We start from the raw sequence: 20,927 nt of genomic DNA, 5'->3' as shown, positions 1-20,927 counted from the left end.
ATATCTGGTTGGACTCCTGCAAAGCCCGAGCCACCGACTCTACCAGATCCACGCACTCGCCCCAATCTCTGTCCCAAAGGCTATCGATACTACTGCGCACCTCCTCCCTAGAGAAAATGGAATCGGGGATCCTGCACGAACGGGGAGGAAGGGACTGAGCTACCGAGTCTAGTAATAAGAGCACAGGCGCGTGGTCGGAGAGTGTCGTCCTTGGCACTATACCCACCTGACCACCTCTGTTGATGGCCCAATCACTGACATAAAATCTGTCCAGTCTCTCTAGGAGTCTGCCTCCTTCCCTGCGGAAGCCCCACGAGAAGTCATATCTCCCGTGCCATAGGCGGAAGGACGGGTCTCTCCAGCTGTCCCTACCTCCTGTCGCGAAGATAAAGGAGTCTCAAGCGGACTGCTCTGCCTGAGCTATACCTGTAAACTCTGGTCCTCTGCCCTGCTGGTCCTCCAAAGTCTCCAGATTGTTGAAGTCACCTCCAACAATCCATGAATCCATGTCTGGGAGAATCTCTGTGAGTGTCCTCCAGAAAGTGGCTCTGCATCGGAGGTCTGTGGGTGCATCGATGTTGAGGATTCCTATTTTGGAGCCCTCCAACTCTAGGCCAACCCAAAGTGCACGGCCTGGGATCAACGTACCATGACCAAAAACTCCCTGGGCAATCGACTCGCAAATGGAAGTACAGACACTGCCACTCCTCCCCTGTGCACCGATCGAGGGCTCCCAATAAGTGTGAGAGCGCCCAGGGAGGATCTTCCCGCAGCTACGGGAATGGGCCACTGAAAGCTTATGCTCCTGGAGCAAGAGTAAATCCAAGCGACCAATCACTGCTGGCTAAAGTTCCTGTCTCAAGATGAGCTTCCTAGGACCACGGGTGCCAGAAGAATGAAACTCGTTCACGTTTCAGGAGACAAGGTGTAAGCTCATGGTGAGGACTGGTAGGCTGCGAACAACTGTCTGCTTGCGGCTGATGTCGATGAAGAAGCTGGCATTTCAGAATGAAGGCGCTGACGCTTTTGAGAGGGTTTGGAGGGGGAGGCGGGGTCGTCCTGCCCGTTCTTCAAAACTTTTAGCAAAGGCGTGAGGCCTTTAGTGCCATGGACAAACGCTTTCTCGAGCCAACTCGAGATCTCTGAGGTAGTCATCCCGTAGAAGGCTCGAAGTTTCTGAGGAGTCCAGGCTCTGACATCCTGGGGAAGGGGCCACGACAGAGGGGGCCTGAGGATTGCAATCAATCTGAAGTACTTGGCGGCGCAATGCCACCGCAGGCGCATGTCACCCTCGGACCACTGAGTCTCGAGAAGCTGTCCACTTGACGGGCCTATCCAGGAGCAAATCTGAGCGTGCGTCTGCTCTCTGAGAGCCTCCCAGACCGAGTCGTCTGTCCAAGTCTCGGTGCCGTCGCTGAGAAAGGTGAAAGCAAAGCTAGGGCCATCCCTCGGGGCCAAGGCTGCGATCTTCCCATCCGCCCCTTTACGGATCAGGAAGATACTGATGTCGAGGCAAGCAGGGAAGGTCCCGAGGTCGGCCACATCCAAGTAATCCCAAGGACCAGATTTGTAGAAGTCACGAGGAAGCTCTCTCTTGAAGCTGAGGCCCCCGCCAGAGTCTGCAACTGAGGGGGTCGGGCTAGCAGACAGGGAAGACTGTTCCAGGGGTGGTGTAGACTCGGGGTGCCCTGCCTGGGGTGGGGAAGGGGAAGGAGGTTGAGGGGTCGACAACCCAGACTCCACGGAGGCGACTAGCGGTGGGGGCGGAGGAGGGGGAGTGGGGGCTGCCCGCGGCTGAGGAGCCATCGGTGCAGCTGACACTGCAGGAGAGCTGAGAGGGGCGGGGGAGGGGGGCTGGGGCTGGGGCTGAAACTGGGACTGGGGCTGAGTAGGAAGAGGAGGGAGCTGAAGAGGAAGAGGCGGGGGCTGATGCTACGGGTCGGGAAGAGGGGGCTGCGGCTGAGAGGAAGGGGGTTGGGGAGCGGAAGAGAGGGGGACCTGAGGCTGCGGAGGGCGGGCTAGAGTCGAAGAAAAAGCTCTCCCAGGACCCTAGGGCGGCTGCCTGTCAGGTCTCAGAGGCTTTGCTGCAGGTTGGGTAACCTCTGCCTCCTTGCCTTTGTCAGAAATCTTCTTATTCTTTCCTCTTTTCCTTCTAACCTCGGTCCAGCCGCCAGCCACCTCTGGACCGGACTCCGGCTGCCTCTGCTCCTCCTGACGTGGCGGCCCGGAGGGGGGGGGAGGGGGCGGAGGGGGGGGCCGAGAGGGGTTGGAGAATCGTGGACAAGCAGCAGCTAGGTGCCCAAAGCCATGACACCTCAGGCACTGGCCTGGCTGTCCTGTGACTACCATGCTCTGAGTAATGCTGCCAGCATCTGTCACGATCTCAATAACTGCAGGAAGAGTCGCAGGGTCTGCCACAGCCACACGGACTCGGGGAGCTCCTGCCGCAGTAACCACGTCGACGAAAGTGTCTTGCATCACCCAGCCAAAGTGGGAACCCAGGTCCCTGACTATCGGCCGCAACTCAGCAGCAAGGCCTGGAAAAACTAGCGTCACTGGGTGGCGAGGTATGCGGAAACGAGCATCAAAGTCCGCTGCGCTGAATCCACGGTACCAAGGGACTATCATGATGATCTTTCTGTCCACAGATGTGGGGGAACCAGCAATCAGGTTGCTCGCAGCTTTCGCGAGGGGCGGGGGCGAGGCGGAGGGGTGAGGCGTGGGGCGGGCGGAGGGGTGAGGCGAGGGGCGGGCGGAGGGGCAAGGTGAGGGCGAGGCGAGGGGTGGGGTGGTGAGGGCGAGGGGCGATGCGGGAGGTGAGGCGAGGGGTGAGGGGCGGCGGGACGGAGGGGCGAGGTGAGGGCGAGGAGGCGGGATGAGGCGAGGGGTGGGGGGGTGCGGCGAGGGCGAGGGGGTACGGCGAGGGTGAGGGGGGGCGAGGGCGAGGGGGAGAGGCGGAGGAGGGTAGGGAGGTAGAGGCTGCGGGAGGGAGGGAGGGGGGCTCGCAGGAGCTTCTCACACATGCATACAGTTTTCTCTGAAGGAAGGTACTTTTGGAGTTAACCGTTTGCTTTTGTGTTTGCGGTGAAGAGTCTTATGTAATATTTATGTCAATATAGGTACTGTAGTTGATGATCATAACATACGTTAGAAACTGAGAGAGCCATTGCAAAGATTGGTACTTTGTGGATGATTGTCCTGCAAGTTGACTAGAGATGGGTGGAGAGAATGATTTGCCTGTTGCCTTCTAACCATAGCGAGAATGCATTGTATCAACTTTTTTTTCTAGATACTCGAGTCATTACATTAAATTGTAGAGGTTCAAGTGAAATTCAAGGTTCTCAGTCTTGTCCAACAATATATTCTGCTCACAAGGCATCCTTACTTCTGTAGCTTTTTGATATATCATTTTACAGGGTCTTGAAACCCTGCTTCACGAGGAACAGTTGAAGGAATGGAGGGAACTTTATGAATTAACAGATCGTTACACGGATGGATGGCTCACAGCAGGTAGGCCTGTAATACAGCTATTGTATGTGTGCTGTTTCCTTTTTCTTGGTTCTTTTGCAACTGTAACCATGTTTTCTTCTGCCTGTCTCGACTTCTATCTGACAGCAATTCATGTGAGTGTTTATCTAATATTTTGAATACTGTTTCAAGTAGATGCTATACTGGACAGTGTTGGTATATGTTTGGATATCTTATCTTGGGTACACCGACTGTGGTATTTTTATCATGAAGAAGCACACTCTAACAGGAACTAATTCCCAGCATCCATCCTGGGCTGCAGCTGGGAGTAGGGGGTTTTCTCATTTGTCCCTTTGCCGGATGAAGCATGTGATGCTTTTCATACCCTTTTTCCCTGGTTGGCATTCTCATATTGGTTCTCCAACATGTCCCACACCAGAGTCCCACTTCTTTTCCAATATGTTGACTATTTTCTCTTACTTTTCAGAGTTTTGACTTGATGTACAATACATTTATGTTTATAGATTCTATATCAGCCCTTATGTCTACCTATGACTACACAAAAGTGTAGACAAGTCAATAAGGTTTTTGTAGGAAAATATGATTGTTGATATTTTTGTACCGTTGCTGTAGGTTATATGGCTCGTGATCAAGTCGATGATGGATGAAAGAGACTGACTGAAACTGATTTCATTGCTTAGTTAGAAAAAGTTCAGTCTACAAATCATATGAGGGCAGGTGCTTATCATTACTTAAAGACAGCCATGAATAGAAAGTTCTTGGGAAATATCGGCCTTATGAGTCTTGGTGTGGTCCAAACCCCCTTGGTGGTGCCTAACGAATGATGTGTGGATATAAAATAAAGGGGGCTGAAAGGCCATGGTACGCGCAGCTGACACGTGCAAGATGAAGGGATAAGAAATCCCATATGCAATAGTGACATTACATATTGTTTTCCCGGGATGGGTCCGGATAGGTTCCCTTATACAGGGGTGGGGGTGCGAGGCCTTTGTCCTGAACTGGCTTGTTTACATCCGGGTATGGAGGTACACCCGGGTCAACCTGGGAGGGAGTCCGTCCGGAGGTAGAGGAGGTGGCGAGGTGGCTGTCTCCTCATTGGAACCGTCTTGAATGAGCACCTGGTCGGCTCCCTCGCGTACCCATATGGCCTTCTTGGACCGGGTTTGTGGTGGTTGAGACACCTCAGGATTTTGTGGTAGGGGCTCTTTATCCTTCCTTGCCTGTTTCTTCATTGCCCTGCCTATGGCTTTGGCCTGCATCCTTGTGATGACCTTCAAGGGTACCGCTGTCACCTGACCCTGTTCAATACTTAGCAAGTTACTGCTGGTGCTCTTAGGCGGGGTGACTGAGTTGCTGGTCTTCTCAAGGGACAATCCTTGAATAAATATTCTATTCCGCACCCAACACACAAGGGTGTAGGGCCTGTCATGGGTGGAACTGCATTCAATATTCTATTCCGCACCCAACACACAAGGGTGTAGGGCCTGTCATGGGTGGAACTGCTGGGGTAAGATCCCTGTAAGGGACCCTTGGATATATGAAGGTGGTGAGACCCTCTCCAATGATCCCGCCAGCTTTTTGTTGGATGTGGGAGAGGCTTTGCGTGGCTATGGGGCGGGGTTGGGATTGGGACACCCGCACTCGGTGCATTCCCAAGGTGACAAAGTAGCCATGGCAAGGGCTTCCCCTAAAAGGGGCAAAGATTTCATATGCACTATTCCAAGAGGTCTAGCAATCTATTACACAGATTTGGTAGGTGGAGGTCGCCCCTTGCAGGATTGGTGGGCCAATGGATATTGATGCCGTTTAGGATGGTAGCACAAAGATAGTGCTCCTCGCGCTGCAGTGCATGTAGACCCTGCAAGGGAGAGAGAGGATACTTGGGAGGGACCTAGCCTCCATTGAGTGACCTAGGGAGCATGAGCCACCCTCTTGGTGGCCTATGACTAGTTGCCTTGAAGTGTGACAGTGCATGAAGTCACTCCTCAAATTGCTCTAGAAGCTAGCTCAAAGCTCCCAAAGAGTGGGCAGGTCCTTGACTAGCTGATGTTACTGTGGTCACCAAGCATGAGCCTTTGGGTGCTAGATCAAAGGCTGACGCTTGTACTTCTCTTGCTGGTCTGGATGAGGCCCGTCGATACGCTCACACCCCCTCATCAGGATGCTCACCAAGGGTGACCCTTTCCCATTAAGGGAGCCTTGGTGAAAATCAATGGTGCGACTATTGCCATTGGTCTCCTCTACAAGGAGTGCTCTCTAGGAGCCCCTACTAAGTAAGATCTAGTGGGGGGGGGCTTTGCTCTGCATCTCTTGGTCGATGATGCCAAAACTTCCCTTTGCCTGTAGCATGATCATAGTCCCCCAAGCCAGTCTTGCTTTGAGTATTACTTGTACCATTTGAGCTTGCGCAAAGAAAGCTATGCACTTGTCTCTTGAGCTGTCTCTTCCAACTTCCGGAAACAGTAACTGATTTCATGTACCAGGCCATGCCCAAATGAACATAGTTCACCACTATAGCTCTCCTTGCCAAGGATAGCTTGGATGAGATCCAATAGAGTAGCTTCTGACGCAGACTCTAGGAAGGATCAATTAGAAAAAGTTTGTTTAGATTGCAAGGATGACAATCATTAGGACGCTTCTTGCACGCGTTCCACATCACAAATGGTTTTATTTCAATTTAACATAGTCAACTTTCTTAAATGAAGACCTTAAGGAGGAGGTATGTGTGGAAGGACCTCTAGGATGCAAGGTATATTTTAATACGACAAAAATTTGAAATTGTATGATTGGATATATTCTAGTCTTACAATGGTATATATATATATTCAAGGTGACAAGATGTGCACACTTCAAAATGCATGCTATGAGCTGAAATGGACCCCAGGGGCTGGTACACACGCATTGATGAGTACTTTAGTTAGATTGAATTGTTGAGAAGTCTTTTAGGTGCCAATCTCTCCCTTTTGGAAAAGCAGGTTTTGATCACTGTTGAAGAAGAAAAATCCACCTTGGGCTATTGCATTACTTTCTTGGGATGGATATGCATCAAGATAAGAGGGGATCTTCATTTCACAAGGAAAGTACCCATGGGAGATTATTGAGCTTTAAGATGGAGGAATGCAAACCAATTACACTCCAATGGTGATCAATGCTAGGCTATTTAAGGAGGGCGCATTTCCACCGGTAGGTGATATGGATAAGACGAGACTCGAGATAAGCATTGCAATGAGATTACTCAGTTCCCCATCATGCCTAGGATGGACCATTGGTGGGCAATGGTACTAGTATTGGGTTACATTAGAGTTAAGTAGGAGTACTACATCAGATATGGTTAGGAGCGACATTTGGTGGTTGGTGTGACTCCATATTGGGTAGGAGACAGGTAGACCCACAGGTCTACCTTAGGCTAGTAGTTTACGCATAAGCAATTAGGTTCCTTCGCTTAGCAACAAGCCCCAAGGTGCTTGCTCTTTCTTCTACACTGGAGTATTTGGTCGCTTCTTGCATCATGACGTGCGGTATAGTATGATTGAAACAGACCTTGCATGACATGGATTCTTTTCAAGATGATTCGGCCATCTTGAATTGTGACAATCAAAGTTTTATTGCAAGTTCAAAGAATCTAGTGTTTCATGCTTGGAGAAATCCTATCAAAGTTGAGTACCAATATGTTTGAGGAAAGATACTCAGCAAAGACGTTAGCCTTGTCTATTGTCCAACAAGTATCTTCACTAAGGTGCTTAGTGTGGGCTACAAGTACCTTATGAAGCTTCTTGGTTTTGGACCTCTACCATAGTCCAAAGATCGGACATTGAGGGGGGTCTTAGAAATCAATGATCTAGTCTCGCGACACAAATCTAGGTTAAGACGCTAAGCTTCAAGGCTCTTGTAATGAAGGGGGGAAAATGGCTATTTTAGTGGCCCTTTAGGTAGGAAATGTGGATAAATTATTAAGTCCCCATCCACCACTCATTGTGTACTTTTTGATGTGACATCTAATCTATTGCCTTTCCCTCCTTCCTCCTACTCGCAGCTTACTCTCTCTCTCTCTCTCATACCCCTTCTCCTTCCTGCTCTCCCTTCCTCTCCTCAATCCCCCTTTCTCTAATCTGTCCCCTACCCCTTTTCTACATTGGTATCAGAGCTCCAACTCTGGCACCATTTCTTCCCCCTTTTCACCTTTATCCTAGGCCTTCCTTAACGCAAGGACCACACAAGCTCAGAGAACGCAGAAGACTGACAGTAGACCAAGAGCTTGTCACACCGACATATTTTTTGAGCGACTGTCGCCTGATTCATTTGAAGTACTCCATCGCTAACCGTGGCCTAGTCGAGCCAGCCGTCTAAACCGTTGGGAATGGGAGGTGATTGAGATGCTCAGCTCTTGCATTTGGGCAAGGGACCATGCACTAGATTGTTCTCTATCAGAAAATATTTAAGCAATGCTGGAAGTGGATGAGTGGGACTGTTTTGTCTGAGCGCTAAGAATCCACAAATTGCTAAAGTTTGTTGGACCTTCCGCATCGACAGATTTGAGCTGAAGTCTACCTTTTGCAAGGACATTTGAGACTGCCAATCCACTGAGAGCGCCACCATTTACGGACTTGATCTCCACCTATGACGCTACCTCCCCAAACAACATACAAGGGCAGTTATGAGCAGCAGGAAGAAGGCAAATTTTTAGTTTAAGTATGGTGAGAAGTGTACCCCATAGCATCGAGATGTTTGCAAGATGCACAACACTGGTGCAACCAAACTCAGCATGATCAGTGTGCTATCTGATGAGGAGGAATTGGTAGATGCTACAGACTCCTTGGATGCCTCTCATGATGAGATGGAGGGAGCACATGGTCTAGAAGAAGCTCCAGACACTAGAGTCACGAAGAAGCTCCAGACACTGGTGAATAAGAGATGGAGGGAGCACATGATCCAAAAGAAGCTCCAGACACTGGTGAATAAGCAATATAGATCGTACCGCATGTGCATTGATTACATGGATCTCAACAAGGCTACTATCAAGAAAAGGTTTCGAATATCGAGGATTGATGATCTTAATGGTGCTTAGTTTTTCACAAAGATACAAATAAGGGTGAAAGAAGGAGATGAGCACAAGCCAGCCTTCCGCACAGAACGGGGCTTGTATGAATTTAAGGTGATGCCTTTTGGATTGACTAATGCACGGTCACCTTCCAGGCGTTGATGAACAAGATAATGCAGCCACTTCTTTTCAGATGCGTGTTGGTTTTCTTTGATGATATCCTCATTTACAGCAAGGATAGGTAGGAGCACATTAAGCTTGTGAACCAGGTGCTGGAAACTCTGAGGATGCATCAGCTTTATGCAAAGGCCAGCAAATGCACTTTTATGGCAGAGAAGGTTGAGTACCTGGGGCATATTGTGAGTAGACATGGCATTTGGGTGGATCCTGCAAAGATGAAATGCATTAAAGATTGGCCACATCCAAAAGACCCCGAGTTGAGAGGATTTTTAGGTCTTGCTTTCTTCTATAGGTGCTTTATTTGCAAATTTGCCAAGAGGGCAGTTCCTCTTACTGACCTCTTGGAGAAGGATGCTTTTATGTGGTCAAAGGAAGCACAACATAGTATTTTCTCTCACTCATGCTCCTGTCTTGGTATGCCCTGATTTTTCATGTCCTTTCTTGTGGAGGCAGATGCTAGTGGCAAAGGATTGGGAGCCATTTTGAGGCAGGAACACGGGATAATAGACTTTGAAAGTAGGAGTTTGATGCCAAGGAACTCCAAAGTATATGTAGAATTCAGGAAGTGGATTCATGGCATTCAGGAAGAGTATATGCAGAATTCCAAAGCAGCTCCCATAGTTTCAGATTTGCAGAAGCCTCCTAACCAGGGTCATTCGGAATTCAAATTGCATAATGGGCTATGCGGGTGTCACTAAGACATGAGAGAATCAAACAGAACTTTATCTGGGAAGGCATGTGGCGTGATGTGGCTAAGTACGTCGCCAAATACAGTGTTGCAAGAAACGTTTCTAGAATTTAACAGGTGTTTCGTCTAGAAACGCCTATAAATTTGTATTTTCTATAAAATATATTATATATACATATATTACATAAACACAGTGCACACATACCTCAGATACATACACAGTGGGCACTCTGAAAATTCAAGAGACAATAGGCTAACAGCCAGGAGCTGTGAGCATACAGCCTACAGGTGACAATTTACCTAGTTACTAGCAGCAGCCTACAGGTGACAAGTCGGTGGCCACGACTCACATGCCTACAGCCTACACCCTACACAAGTAGTAACTTGTAAGTACAGCCTTCAAATATATTACATAAATACAGAGCACACTTACCTCAGATACACACATACACAGTGGGCACTCTGAAAATTCAAGAGACAACAGGCTAACAGCCAGGAGCTGTGAGCATACAGCCTACATGTGACAATTCACCTAGTTCCTAATAGCAGCCTATAGGTGACAAGTCGGTGGTCACGACTCACAAGCCTACAGCCTACACCCTGCACAAGTAGTAACTTGTAAGTACATCCTTCAAATTTAATCATCATGCATTCAACTTAAAAGTTAAAGTTTAAAGTTTAAACTTTAAATTTCAAATTTCAAAATTTAAGGCATATTTAAAGTTTAAGCTTTGAAGAAGCATTGTGAAAGATGGTCCATGCCAATGGCACTGGCCACATGGATCAGATTTATCATTTCATTGCTCAAGACTCACGTGTCAATTATCGTCAATCGATACAAAAGATAACAAAATGTAATACATGTAATATGTTTGATGTCATAATGTCAAATGATAAACAAATAACTGTATACATAATCCATCATCATGAAACCATGGTCCTAGCATTGAAGGCCTACAGACGGTAGGCTACAAGCTAGCTATACAACCTACACGTCTGAGGTAACAGTCTACACTCTACTATCTGCCCTTCACCTCTAGAGTGCTGACAGAAACTCAGTACGAAGACTTTGTATAAATGGATGCTCAAGTATGTGTGGGTGTGTGGATTTGTATGTGTGAGAGCATATTTTTATACTATGGTCTACACCCACTGTTGGGCGCTGATGACGTCAGTGGGGATTTCATAGTAGCTAGTCCCCGCTATGCATGATGGAGTTTATGGTTTTCAACCTTGTGAGTGACTATCATGAGATTGAAACTGCACTATGTTGTGTTTTTAAAGATGAGTTTGGGAATGTTCTCGGATTCATCTAGGTATATGCTTCTGCCGTATTAGCGGACATGCAAATTTCACCTTGTGAAGTTTTCGTCCAAGTTGCAGCCTGCTGGTATTGTGATAATTCTTTCTATCTTAAATGGTGCGTTGCCCTATCAGCTAGATTTAGATTTAGATGCTCGTTGGGGAGAGACTAAAATGAAAACGTTTAGACTTCACAAGCAGTTGTAGCTTGATTGAAGAGATTTTGGACTACCTTTTGATTAGCCTTCTCCTTTAGTGCTAGCCTTCGTCATGGCTGAGTCTGCCCTTCACCTCCGGAGTGCTGACAGAAACTCAGTACGAAGACTTTGTATAACTGGATGCTCAAGTATGTGTGGGTCTGTGGATTTGTATGTGTGAGAGCATATTTTTATACTATGGTCTACACCCACTGTTGGGCACTGATGACGTTAGTGGGGATGTCATAGTAGCTAGTCCCTGCTATGCATGATGGAGTTTATGGTTTTCAACCTTGTGAGTGACTATCATGAGATTGAAACTGCACTATGTTGTGTTTTTAAAGGATGAGTTTGGGAATGTTCTCGGATTCATCTAGGTATATACACTCTACTATCTAGTCTCTAGGGGAGCCTAGGGCCTTGGCTCCTCTCCAAGATCTGCTGCCTTCTCACTGTCCTCTGAAGATGAATCTGCATCCTCGGAGAGGAAGATGAAGTATCACCCTCGAACCAACGTGTGGCTTGCAACTGAGCTGACCTCTGAGTCTGTGGTGTCTACCAAGGTCTCCTCCTCCTGCTGTGTCTCATCTTTGCCTCGACGTCCTCGGGATGAGGATGTAGAAACAGGTACATGTGATCCTCCTCGTGAGGCTCGTGCTCGACGTTGATAACCGTGAATCTTAGGAGGAGCCTATGATGATCCTGAGGCTATGGTAGGTGTCTCTGTATCCTCTCTAGTAGCTACAGCTAGTACTCGTGGTGCACGAGCTCAAGCCTGTGAACGTGTCTGACGCCGAAATCGAAGTGTATCCTGACAGAGGACGTCGTAGACATCATCGTTCTCTTGACTTCGCTGGATGATAGACATATCAACAGGTTTCAGCTTTATCTTGTTGGGATTAACTTGCTTCGGCTTCCACTCAAGGCTACTAGTACAATCTCCAGACGTGTACGTCTCAAGTAGACATATGTTGGTATTTACATACACCAATCTGTTGAGCTGCTCCACGCTCAACCTGACATAATTTATAAAGGACAGAGAAGTCAATTGAAGGCTGAAGTTATTTTTAAAAATATGAGGTATTGTAGGAACAAAGTGGAGACAGGTTGTGAACACAAGTGAGCAAGAGTGTACACACAAGAAAGCTCCAATAGAAATGTTCAAATGAAACAATACAAGTACTTGGTATACATAGTACCTAAGTACTACCGGTCAACCATAGGGTTGACTTTATGCCTGCAACACCATATCTTTGTAATCTCTTACAAATCCCCCCTCAAAGATATGGCTGAAAGTACCCTGGAAACATCTCAGGTATACTTTGCTGTACCTAAAGTACCATGGTTGCACAAATTCATCCAGATGGATATGCAACCTATGGGAGTACATGAAAACAATGTCATTGTGAATCACTTCACAACCCACCCCCCTTGACATTGTGAGAATGTCTTTGACCCCCAAGCCATGTCGATGTCGTAAGAAAAGATATGTTGATAGGGCTTTGGTGAAGATATCCGCCACATTGTCCTCAGATGGACAATAGATGAGATCAATGAAGCCATCAGAAATACAATCCCGTACATAATGATAATGATTTTCAATGTGTTTCATGCGAGCATGAAAGACAGGATTGTTGGCTATGGCAATGCAACTCTGGCTGTCACAGAAGATAGAGTTTACTTCGCCATTCTGTGCATGATGCAAGTCATGCAAAAGCTTCCTTAACCACATTAATTCCGTAGTGGCTGAATTTGCAGCTTTGTACTCTGCTTCACTGGAGGAAAGAGAGACTCGCTCTTGCTTCTTACTGAGCCATGAGATACGGGCTGAACCCAATGAGAAGCAATAGCCAGTAGTGGACTGTTTGTCGTCAATGTCCCCTGACCAATCTGAGTCGGTGAAACCACTCAGCTTTAGATCACAATCTAAAGCATAATGCAAGCCAAGAGAGAGAGTGCCATGGACATATCTGAGAACCCTCTTTGCTGCATTCCAATGTGTGATCGTGGGACAATGCATGAACTGGCTCAAAAGCCCTGTGGCATAGGCAATATCAGGCCGTGTGGAGCATAGATATATGAAACTGCCAACCAACTGCTTGTACAAAGTGCCATCAAACTTTTCAGCAGTATCATGCTTACTCAACTTGAGTCCCTTTTCCAATGGAGTAGCCACAGGCTTACAATTCTCCATTTAAAATTTCTTCAACAACCCCTTCGAATGCTTTGTCTATGACATAGAAATCCCATCATGGGTCTGCCAAAACTCAATGCGAAGACAATAATGCAATAGGCCCAAATCTGTCATGTCAAAGTTGTGACATAAAGCGGACTGCACTGTTGTAATTTGCTGCAAATCACTGCCAGTGAGTATGATGTCATCCACATATAGTACCAACATGACCAATTCTGATTTTTGCTGCGGAACATACAGATTTGCTCTGTATGAGTGTTTACGAAGCCCTGGGACAGCAAAAACTGATGTATCTTCTGATACCATGCACAAGGTGCTTGCTTCAGTCCATATAGAGCCTTCCTGAGCTTGCATACTTTATGCTCTTGTCTCTTCACCTCAAAACCTTGGGGCTGATGTACATAGACCTCCTCTTTAAGATCTCCATTGAGGAAAGCGGTCTTGACATCCATCTGGTACACTGACCAACCATAAAACGCAGCAAGAGAGATGACGGAACGAATGGTGGTCATCTTGGCCACTGGAGCAAATGTCTCCTCATAATCTATCCCCTCCTCTTGTGCATACCCCTTGGCAACCAAACGGGCTTTGTATTTCTCAACTGTGCCACTTGAATGGTATTTCACCTCATAAATCCATTTCGTGCCAACCACATATTTCCCAATGGGCGCATCAACCAAGTCCCATGTGGCATTCTTCTTAATAGATTTAATCTAAGTTTCCATAGCTTTCTGCCATGCCAGATTATGTTGAGCATCCTTGAAGCTCTGAGGCTCATTTTCAGCTTCCATCATTGAGGTCATCAAAGCAAAATTGACCTTTTTCTGATGTGATTTTTCATAGTGCTAGCCCTGGTTTTCCCCAAAGTAGGCTGATCCTTAGCATCTTGAATGGTCAACCTTGCCCAACGTGGAATAGATTTCTCTGCTGTACCACTTGGAGCTGCATCAACATCTTTACTGGCCTCATGATGTTGATAATGCCTCCAAACATGAGGCTGTCTATTCTCATTAATTGGCTGCAAATCTGAAACATTTGAGGGAGAGCCATCCTCAACATGTGGCAAGCCATCTGAACTATGAGAAGTAGAAGGGGAGCATCAGGAGACTCCGTCTTATCATCCTCAAATTGGATAATGTCCAAAGAGGTGTCATCGTATGGTGGCAAGTCTGCACTAGCGGGCTGCATGCACTTATTCTCAACAAAGAGAACATCTCTGCTGATTATTACCTTCCTGGTAGCGGGATTATAAAGCTTAAATCCTCTGCTTTTAGTGCTATACCCCACGAAAATGCATTTGACACTCTTGTCATCAAGCTTTGTCCGATGTGCATATGGAACCAAAGCATATGCCACTGAGCCAAAAATTCTGAAATGACTAATCTTTGCCTTAAAGCCATACAAAGCCTCAAATGGAATCACATTAACCAAAGCTTTGGTAGGGCATCTGTTCTGAATATAAGTGGCTGTCACAATTGCTTCTCCCCAAAAAGCCTTTGAGACTCTCTTGAATTTCAGCATGCATCTCGTCATTTCCATGAGAGTACGATTCTTCCTCTCAGGGAGTGGATTCTGCTGTGGTGTGTAAGGGCAAGTGATGTTTAATCCCATGCTGCTTCAAAAATCCCTGAATGCAGGTGACATGTACTCTTCCCCTCTATCTGAGTTGAGTGTTCCAATTCTAGAATTGGTTTGGTTCTCAGCCATAGCTTTGAACTCTTGAAACCAATAGAACACCTCAGATTTTTCCTTCATGAGAAAAAGCCATGTGAACCTGGAGAAGCCATCTATAAAGGTTACAAAGTACCTTGCTCCTCTATGCGTGGGAACAGTCATGGGGCCACATACATCACTGTGCACTATTTGCAACACTCTGGTTGCCTTGACCCAAGTCTTGCCTTGTTTACTGAATGCCAAGCGATGCAATTTGCCAAGTGCACACCCCTCACACACTTCATTTGCTGGTTGCTGTAATTTTGGCATTCCCTGAGTCATATTATTGTTGTACAAGTAGGACAATGCCCTATGATGGACATGTCCAAACCTGGCATGCCATAAATCAGCCTGGGAAGTGTTTGCTACAGCCAATACCTTCTGATCATAAGGCTGAGCATCAAGTTTGTACAAGCCTCTGTCATATGTGCCTGTTGCTACAACCTCATACCCTTTCTTTGGATCCTTGATCTTGCATTGGTTATCCTAAAATTCGACCAACATATGTTGATCATGGGCAGTGTTTGAAACTGAAATCAGATTTTGCCTCAAACCAAACATCTCGGATATACTTAACTTTCCCATTATCAAGCTGAATGGGAATGTGCCCAACTCCGATGATGTCTTGAGAAGCATCATTGGCACATGTAACTTCTCTGCCATGAATAGGTGTGATGCTCTCAAACCACTCTTGGCGAGGAGTCATGTGCTTAGTAGCACCGCTGTCGATATACCATGTATCACTTGCAACAAGGGAAGGATCCCCTGATTGATTTTCAACATTCAAATCCCCGCTGGCATCCATCTTCTCATTAAATGCAGCAAACACAAAATCTCTATCACCTTGGGCAAGATGAGCGTCACCATGTGCATCTGAAGCACGAGTTTCAGTGGGGGCAACAAAATTACGGCTAGAGCTGTCCCTTTGCCTCTTCTTTTCATTGGCAATCCTTTTCAGACACTTTGCGATGTAATGCCTTGGCTTCTTGCAATAATTGCATTTGCCCTTTTTTGATTTTTGCTTGAACTGCTTGCATTTCCCTCCTTGGGCGGCTGAGTTGTATGGTTGTGTTTTGGCTCAAACTTTTTCTGAAATATGCCTTTTCCACCCATGGCAAGCGCTTGCTCACCCTGAGGAGAGGCTTTGGCAAAATTTGAGCATCTCTCCTCTTTTTGCAACAAAAGCCCAACTAACTCATCGAACGAGAGTGGGGCTGCCCTGAGAACAATGGTCAATGAAGTGACGAATGTGCCATATGAGGGTGCTAAGCTATTGAGAGTAATAGAAACGAGCTTCTTGTCTTCTATTTCCTCATCAATACTTGCGAGCTGATGACGTAGATCAGTGATCCTGGCAATATGATCAGTGATGGCCTGGCCTTTCTGCATCTCGAGATCCTTGAGCTGATTTGTCAAGGCAATGGTCCTTGCCTCATTCTTAACATGATACATGTTTGCCAATCTTTCCCATGCTGTCTTTGCATCCTTGCACGACTTGATAGTCGTCATAATGTGCCTCTTCACATTTGTGGCAATCAAAAACATTGCTTAGGCACTGCGGCGGTCAAATTTCTTATGCTCCTTCGTCGATGCTATGGGACTAGCAGGAGGGACTGTAGTAGGCTGCTGTCTGTCTGTAGTCTAACCAGAAGAAGCTGTGCTGGATGTAAATGATCCTGCTGGCCTCACCTCATCCCCACTAACAATATCCCACAAGCCCTTACCAACCAAGATGTTCTTAAGCATGAATGACCACAAGGCATAGTTTGGTCCATCTAGCTTGTCACTCTCGGACAAATTGCCAAAACTGTTTGAAAGAGTCGACATGATGCAAAATGGGATACCCACAAGCTGCAAATGTACCTGCAAAAAGAACTGCAAGTCCCAAAAGTGCAACTGGCTACAAATGTGCCTGCAAATCCCAAACTAATACCGGCTGCAAATGCAAAGTATGACTGGTTGCTCTGAAATGCCACTGATTGCACAATGCAATCACTGCAAAAATGGCATCAACCAATCACTGCACTCTGCTGCAATCTGAAGTGCAATACCAAACTGAAAATGCACAACCCAAATCTGAAAGAGCGTACCCATGAGTGCTCAAATGCATCCAACGGAGCTCAAAAGCATCCATAACTGTAAAGTAACTGCAAATGCGTCCAACAATGCAGAGTATCTGCAAATGCACCTGAGAGTGCAAGAGTATGGGCTGCAAAAACAGTCCCGAAGCGAAATACACAGCTCAAAACACTTAATGAAAGTGCACCTTGGCCCGAAACAACTGCAAAACAGTCCACTGACTGTGTGGGTAAGCTGGAGATGACAAAGGAGCAGAAGTGAGCTGTTTGGAGCTGAATGAAGCTGTCTGGAGTACACTTCTGAACACAATACACGTGTAGAGAAGAGCTTGGAGAAGTGTGGAGACGCATGGAGCTGCTGGAACACACCCGGGAGAGACTGGAGCTGTAAAAGGTCCAGATCTGAGTAGAAACGCCCAAAAACAGCCGAAAATTGCTCGAATCTCGCCGCACTGTGGCGCAATTGTACGGACAGATCTGTACGGACGAAAAAACAGTTTTTTTTTCCCCTGCCTGAAATGGCGCGGGACAGATTTGTTTGTATGCGGGCAGCTCCGAAATTTTGCAAAACGTCGAAATCGGACCTCAAAAGGTCAAAAAACGGCTGCTAAACTGTTGGAGCTACCTCAAACGAAAGCTGGAGAGCTGAATGTGAGAACCAGGAACGCGCACTGGAGCACCAAGCTTGCGGGAGTCTGGAAGCAAGTGCAGGAATGGGCTCTAGAGACGGAAGCGCTTTGATACCAAATGTAGGAATAAAGTGGAGACAGGTTGTGAACAGAAGTGAGCAAGAGTACACACACAAGAAAGCTCCAATAGAGATGTTCAAATGAAACAATACAAGTACTTGGTATATATAGTACCCAAGTACTTGGTATATATAGTACCCAAGTACTATCAGTCAACCATAGGGTTGACTTTATGCCTACAACACCATATCTTTGTAATCTCTTATAGGTATAACTTACAATCTACTAAGCACTTAAGAACTTACTTGTTTCTCTTCTTGGTGTGTATGTCTGTACATATACTCCATATCCTCTCAATTGGACCCGATGTGCAATCTTTAGAGAGGATGCAAATAGCTAGGGTTTGCAATGAGGGATTTAGAATCCCAAATTTCTCCCACCAAGTAAGAGCCAACAGGCTGAAGTTATTTGTTAAAATATAAGGGATAACTTGCAATCTACTAAGCACTTAAGAACTTACTTGTTTCTCTTCGTGGTGTGTATGTTTGCACATATACTCCATATCCTCTCAGTTGGACCTGATGTGCAATCTTTAGAGATTGCAAATAGCTAGGGTCTGCAATAAGGGATTTAGAATCCCAAATTTCTCCCACCAAGTAAGAGCCAACAGCCTATTGTCTCTTTCCTTGGAAATTGCATGGGAGAAATGACCCATGTCATACGGAACTCCACTATATCCTCTTCAATTCTATTGCAATCTGCAATGCAAAAATAATTGGATAAATCATCATATATTTTTAAAACTTACAAGCCATGTGGCATGCTGACAGCTAGTACCTAAATTGCCAATCTTAAATCTAGATTTTGAAATCATCTCAAGGCTCACCTATTCTGGACCGATGGCTCGCATACTTTGTCCAAGTACTGGGCCATCAGCTCACAAGCACATGATCATTCCATTTAGCAGGCTCCTTCCACAAGGGATGGAGTATATGTGCGACAATGTGGATTGGCCTATGAAACCAATCCCATCTCTTCCTCCAAATCGCTAATATATCATCTTTTCTGAAAATTTGGTGTTTACCAAAAGAAATCAAGTTAGAACTTAGAGCTTAGAGATTAGAGAAATCAGGACCTAGGAGTTAGTATCAAGGCCAAGTTACAAGACTTGTGTTTTTAGTATTTACCTCCTCTGCTCGAGGATAGGGCAATCCTCTGTGGCTTTTAAGCATAAACATAAACTCATAAAGCAGGCCCATAGTACAACTCTCATGTTCGAAGAGTCGAAGCATGAAGTACAAGGGCTCTATGGACATTTGAATGGAAAGGGCTTCCTGCCAAAACTGATTGTTGGTGATGACTTGCACCACATTGTCCTCACCAACCTCCTTGATGGCTGCCTCACTCCGGTGATGTGCAGGCTGGAATGTGAAGCATCAACCACCCTCAAGAAGATGTTGCGCACACAATAGGTGACCAAAATATTAATCATGTGTCTCCTCTTTGTGTCATTCCCATCTGTTGGAGAGAATGGTGCATCCATACCGACTCCAAGGTTCCTTGAGTCCCTCCATGTCTTTTTGAATTAATCCCACGTGCTTCTTCAACATGGTGGTAGAGATATGGAAGGCCAATTATGAGTGGTCAGCTCCGAGTGGGTGGGGTGGTATGGTGAAGTTGTGTATCCATGAGACAAAGTCTAGTGGGCCTAGTAGATAGTCCCCTGTACTAGACCCATGGGAAGGAAGTAAGTTTGTAACCCAAACTAGATGAAAGTTGCAATTCACATCGGTACCGTGGAACAATTTGCAAATGACGCGGGACACCTCCAGAGCAAAATCGTGGTACTTGGGATAGGATACCTGGCATTGGAAATTTCGTACACTACTAGAGAAACGTGCTGAAGCTGTGGAAATTGAATTGCCAATAAGATAGAGTGGTGGGAGAGAAGGGTAAGGAGAAAAACACAGCACCAGGTCCCAAAAGTAAGTGTTGGACCTCCCCGAAGGTCTTTATTGCAATAGAATAAGGCTTTGTACAAGTGGCTCTCACAAGAGCATAGAATGAGTACAATCTTGAATGAATTTGGGAGGCTAGAGGCCTTTCTTTTATCGACTAGGCCTAGCAAAAAGCTAGGGCCTGCTTTCTAAAAGCTACTTTTACAAAAAGCCAAGCTTTTACTTTTTTTCCTTCTCAATCTGGTGCTCTGGAGCTTTTAGGTGCCCTTTTAATCTTGTGGGCCCTCCTTTTAATGAGACGCCCCCTTGTTTTTACTTTTTGAGCCTTGTGGGACCTGCTTTTTACACTTTTCTCCACACTCTTGGGTCCTTTTTGCATTCTCTTAGGTCCTACACATGGTACAAACAAAGTCCATCACTTTAACCCATTAATGGTTAGCGAAATGCATGCATTCCTAGTTCTTGGACTAATCCTAGTTCCTTGTGGGTGTCCCCACAGTTCTCTTTTTACCCATGCAAGACAAAAGTAAAAACAATAAAACTTATTCTTGGTTAACCAACTTCACCATTCTTTGACCGAAGTCAATTCGAATAAAGATTACTCTTTATTTTCTTATGAGAAGTCCCAAATGGTGATAGAGTCTCCCGGAAGATGGACGTGGATTGCCCCCAGCTCAAGCAGATGTCGTCCATACCATGTCACATGTGGGGCATTTCTGGAGGAAAGTAGCACACTGCAATGAAGATAGGCCGAGCATTTGGAAGCTGAACTCGTATCCACGTGTTGTGCATGCTCCTCTCTCCGAACCACAGATATGAGTGGTCTCAATTGTGATCTGAAAAGGACAGCCACCCCCTTGGAGCCTCGTACTCCGCTCTCTCCTCAACTCGCTTTTGTGAGCTGACTCCCATGTGTATCCAGTTACTGTAGGCAGCCCTTGCTCCGGACTGTCGTGTGTTTCGGTGTAAAAGATCATATCTCTATCATTATATGTCTCCAAGAAACCTCCTTGGTCAGACCATAATGTGCCATTACAATTCCATACTGTTATTTTCAGTCTAGTATGTGCACACATCCCATGAGCTCGACACCCTCACAATTCTCCCTCTTCCTGCTCTTCGTTATTCTCCTTATCTCCTCTTTCTCGGATGATCAACCTCATTGGAGACTACCGTTTTCGGTGGGCCTTTAGGTGGGAAATGTGGAGAGATATAAGTCCCATCCACCACTCATTGTGTACTTTTTGCTGTGACATCTAATCTATTGACCTCCCTCCTCCTTCCTCCTACTTGCAGCTCTCTCCCTCTCTCTCTCTCTCTCCCCCCCTTCCCACCTCTCTCTCTCTCTCTCTCTCTCTCTCTCTCTCTCTCTCTCACCCCTTCTCCTTCCTCTCTCTCCCT

At 46.2% G+C, this 20,927-nt stretch overlaps 1 protein-coding gene across 4 annotated transcripts in view; it reads left to right on the top strand.

The window, feature by feature from the left end:
- Positions 1-20,927, top strand: part of EYA (eyes absent-like protein) — a 59,993-nt gene that overhangs the window by 34,894 nt on the left and 4,172 nt on the right. For all 4 annotated transcript variants that reach the window (XM_087383011.1, XM_087383012.1, XM_087383010.1 and 1 more), the window contains one exon: positions 3,417-3,510. In XM_087383011.1, the coding sequence (XP_087239137.1) occupies positions 3,417-3,510 (94 nt within the window). The remainder of the gene's footprint in view (positions 1-3,416; positions 3,511-20,927) is intronic.

This window comes from Dipteris shenzhenensis, chromosome 12, assembly GCF_047967505.1.
Source record: "Dipteris shenzhenensis isolate YYH24624 ecotype China chromosome 12, Dip_SZ_1.0, whole genome shotgun sequence".
In the NCBI taxonomy this organism is placed as follows: domain Eukaryota; kingdom Viridiplantae; phylum Streptophyta; class Polypodiopsida; order Gleicheniales; family Dipteridaceae; genus Dipteris; species Dipteris shenzhenensis.
This window is presented reverse-complemented; position numbering and strand designations above follow the sequence as displayed.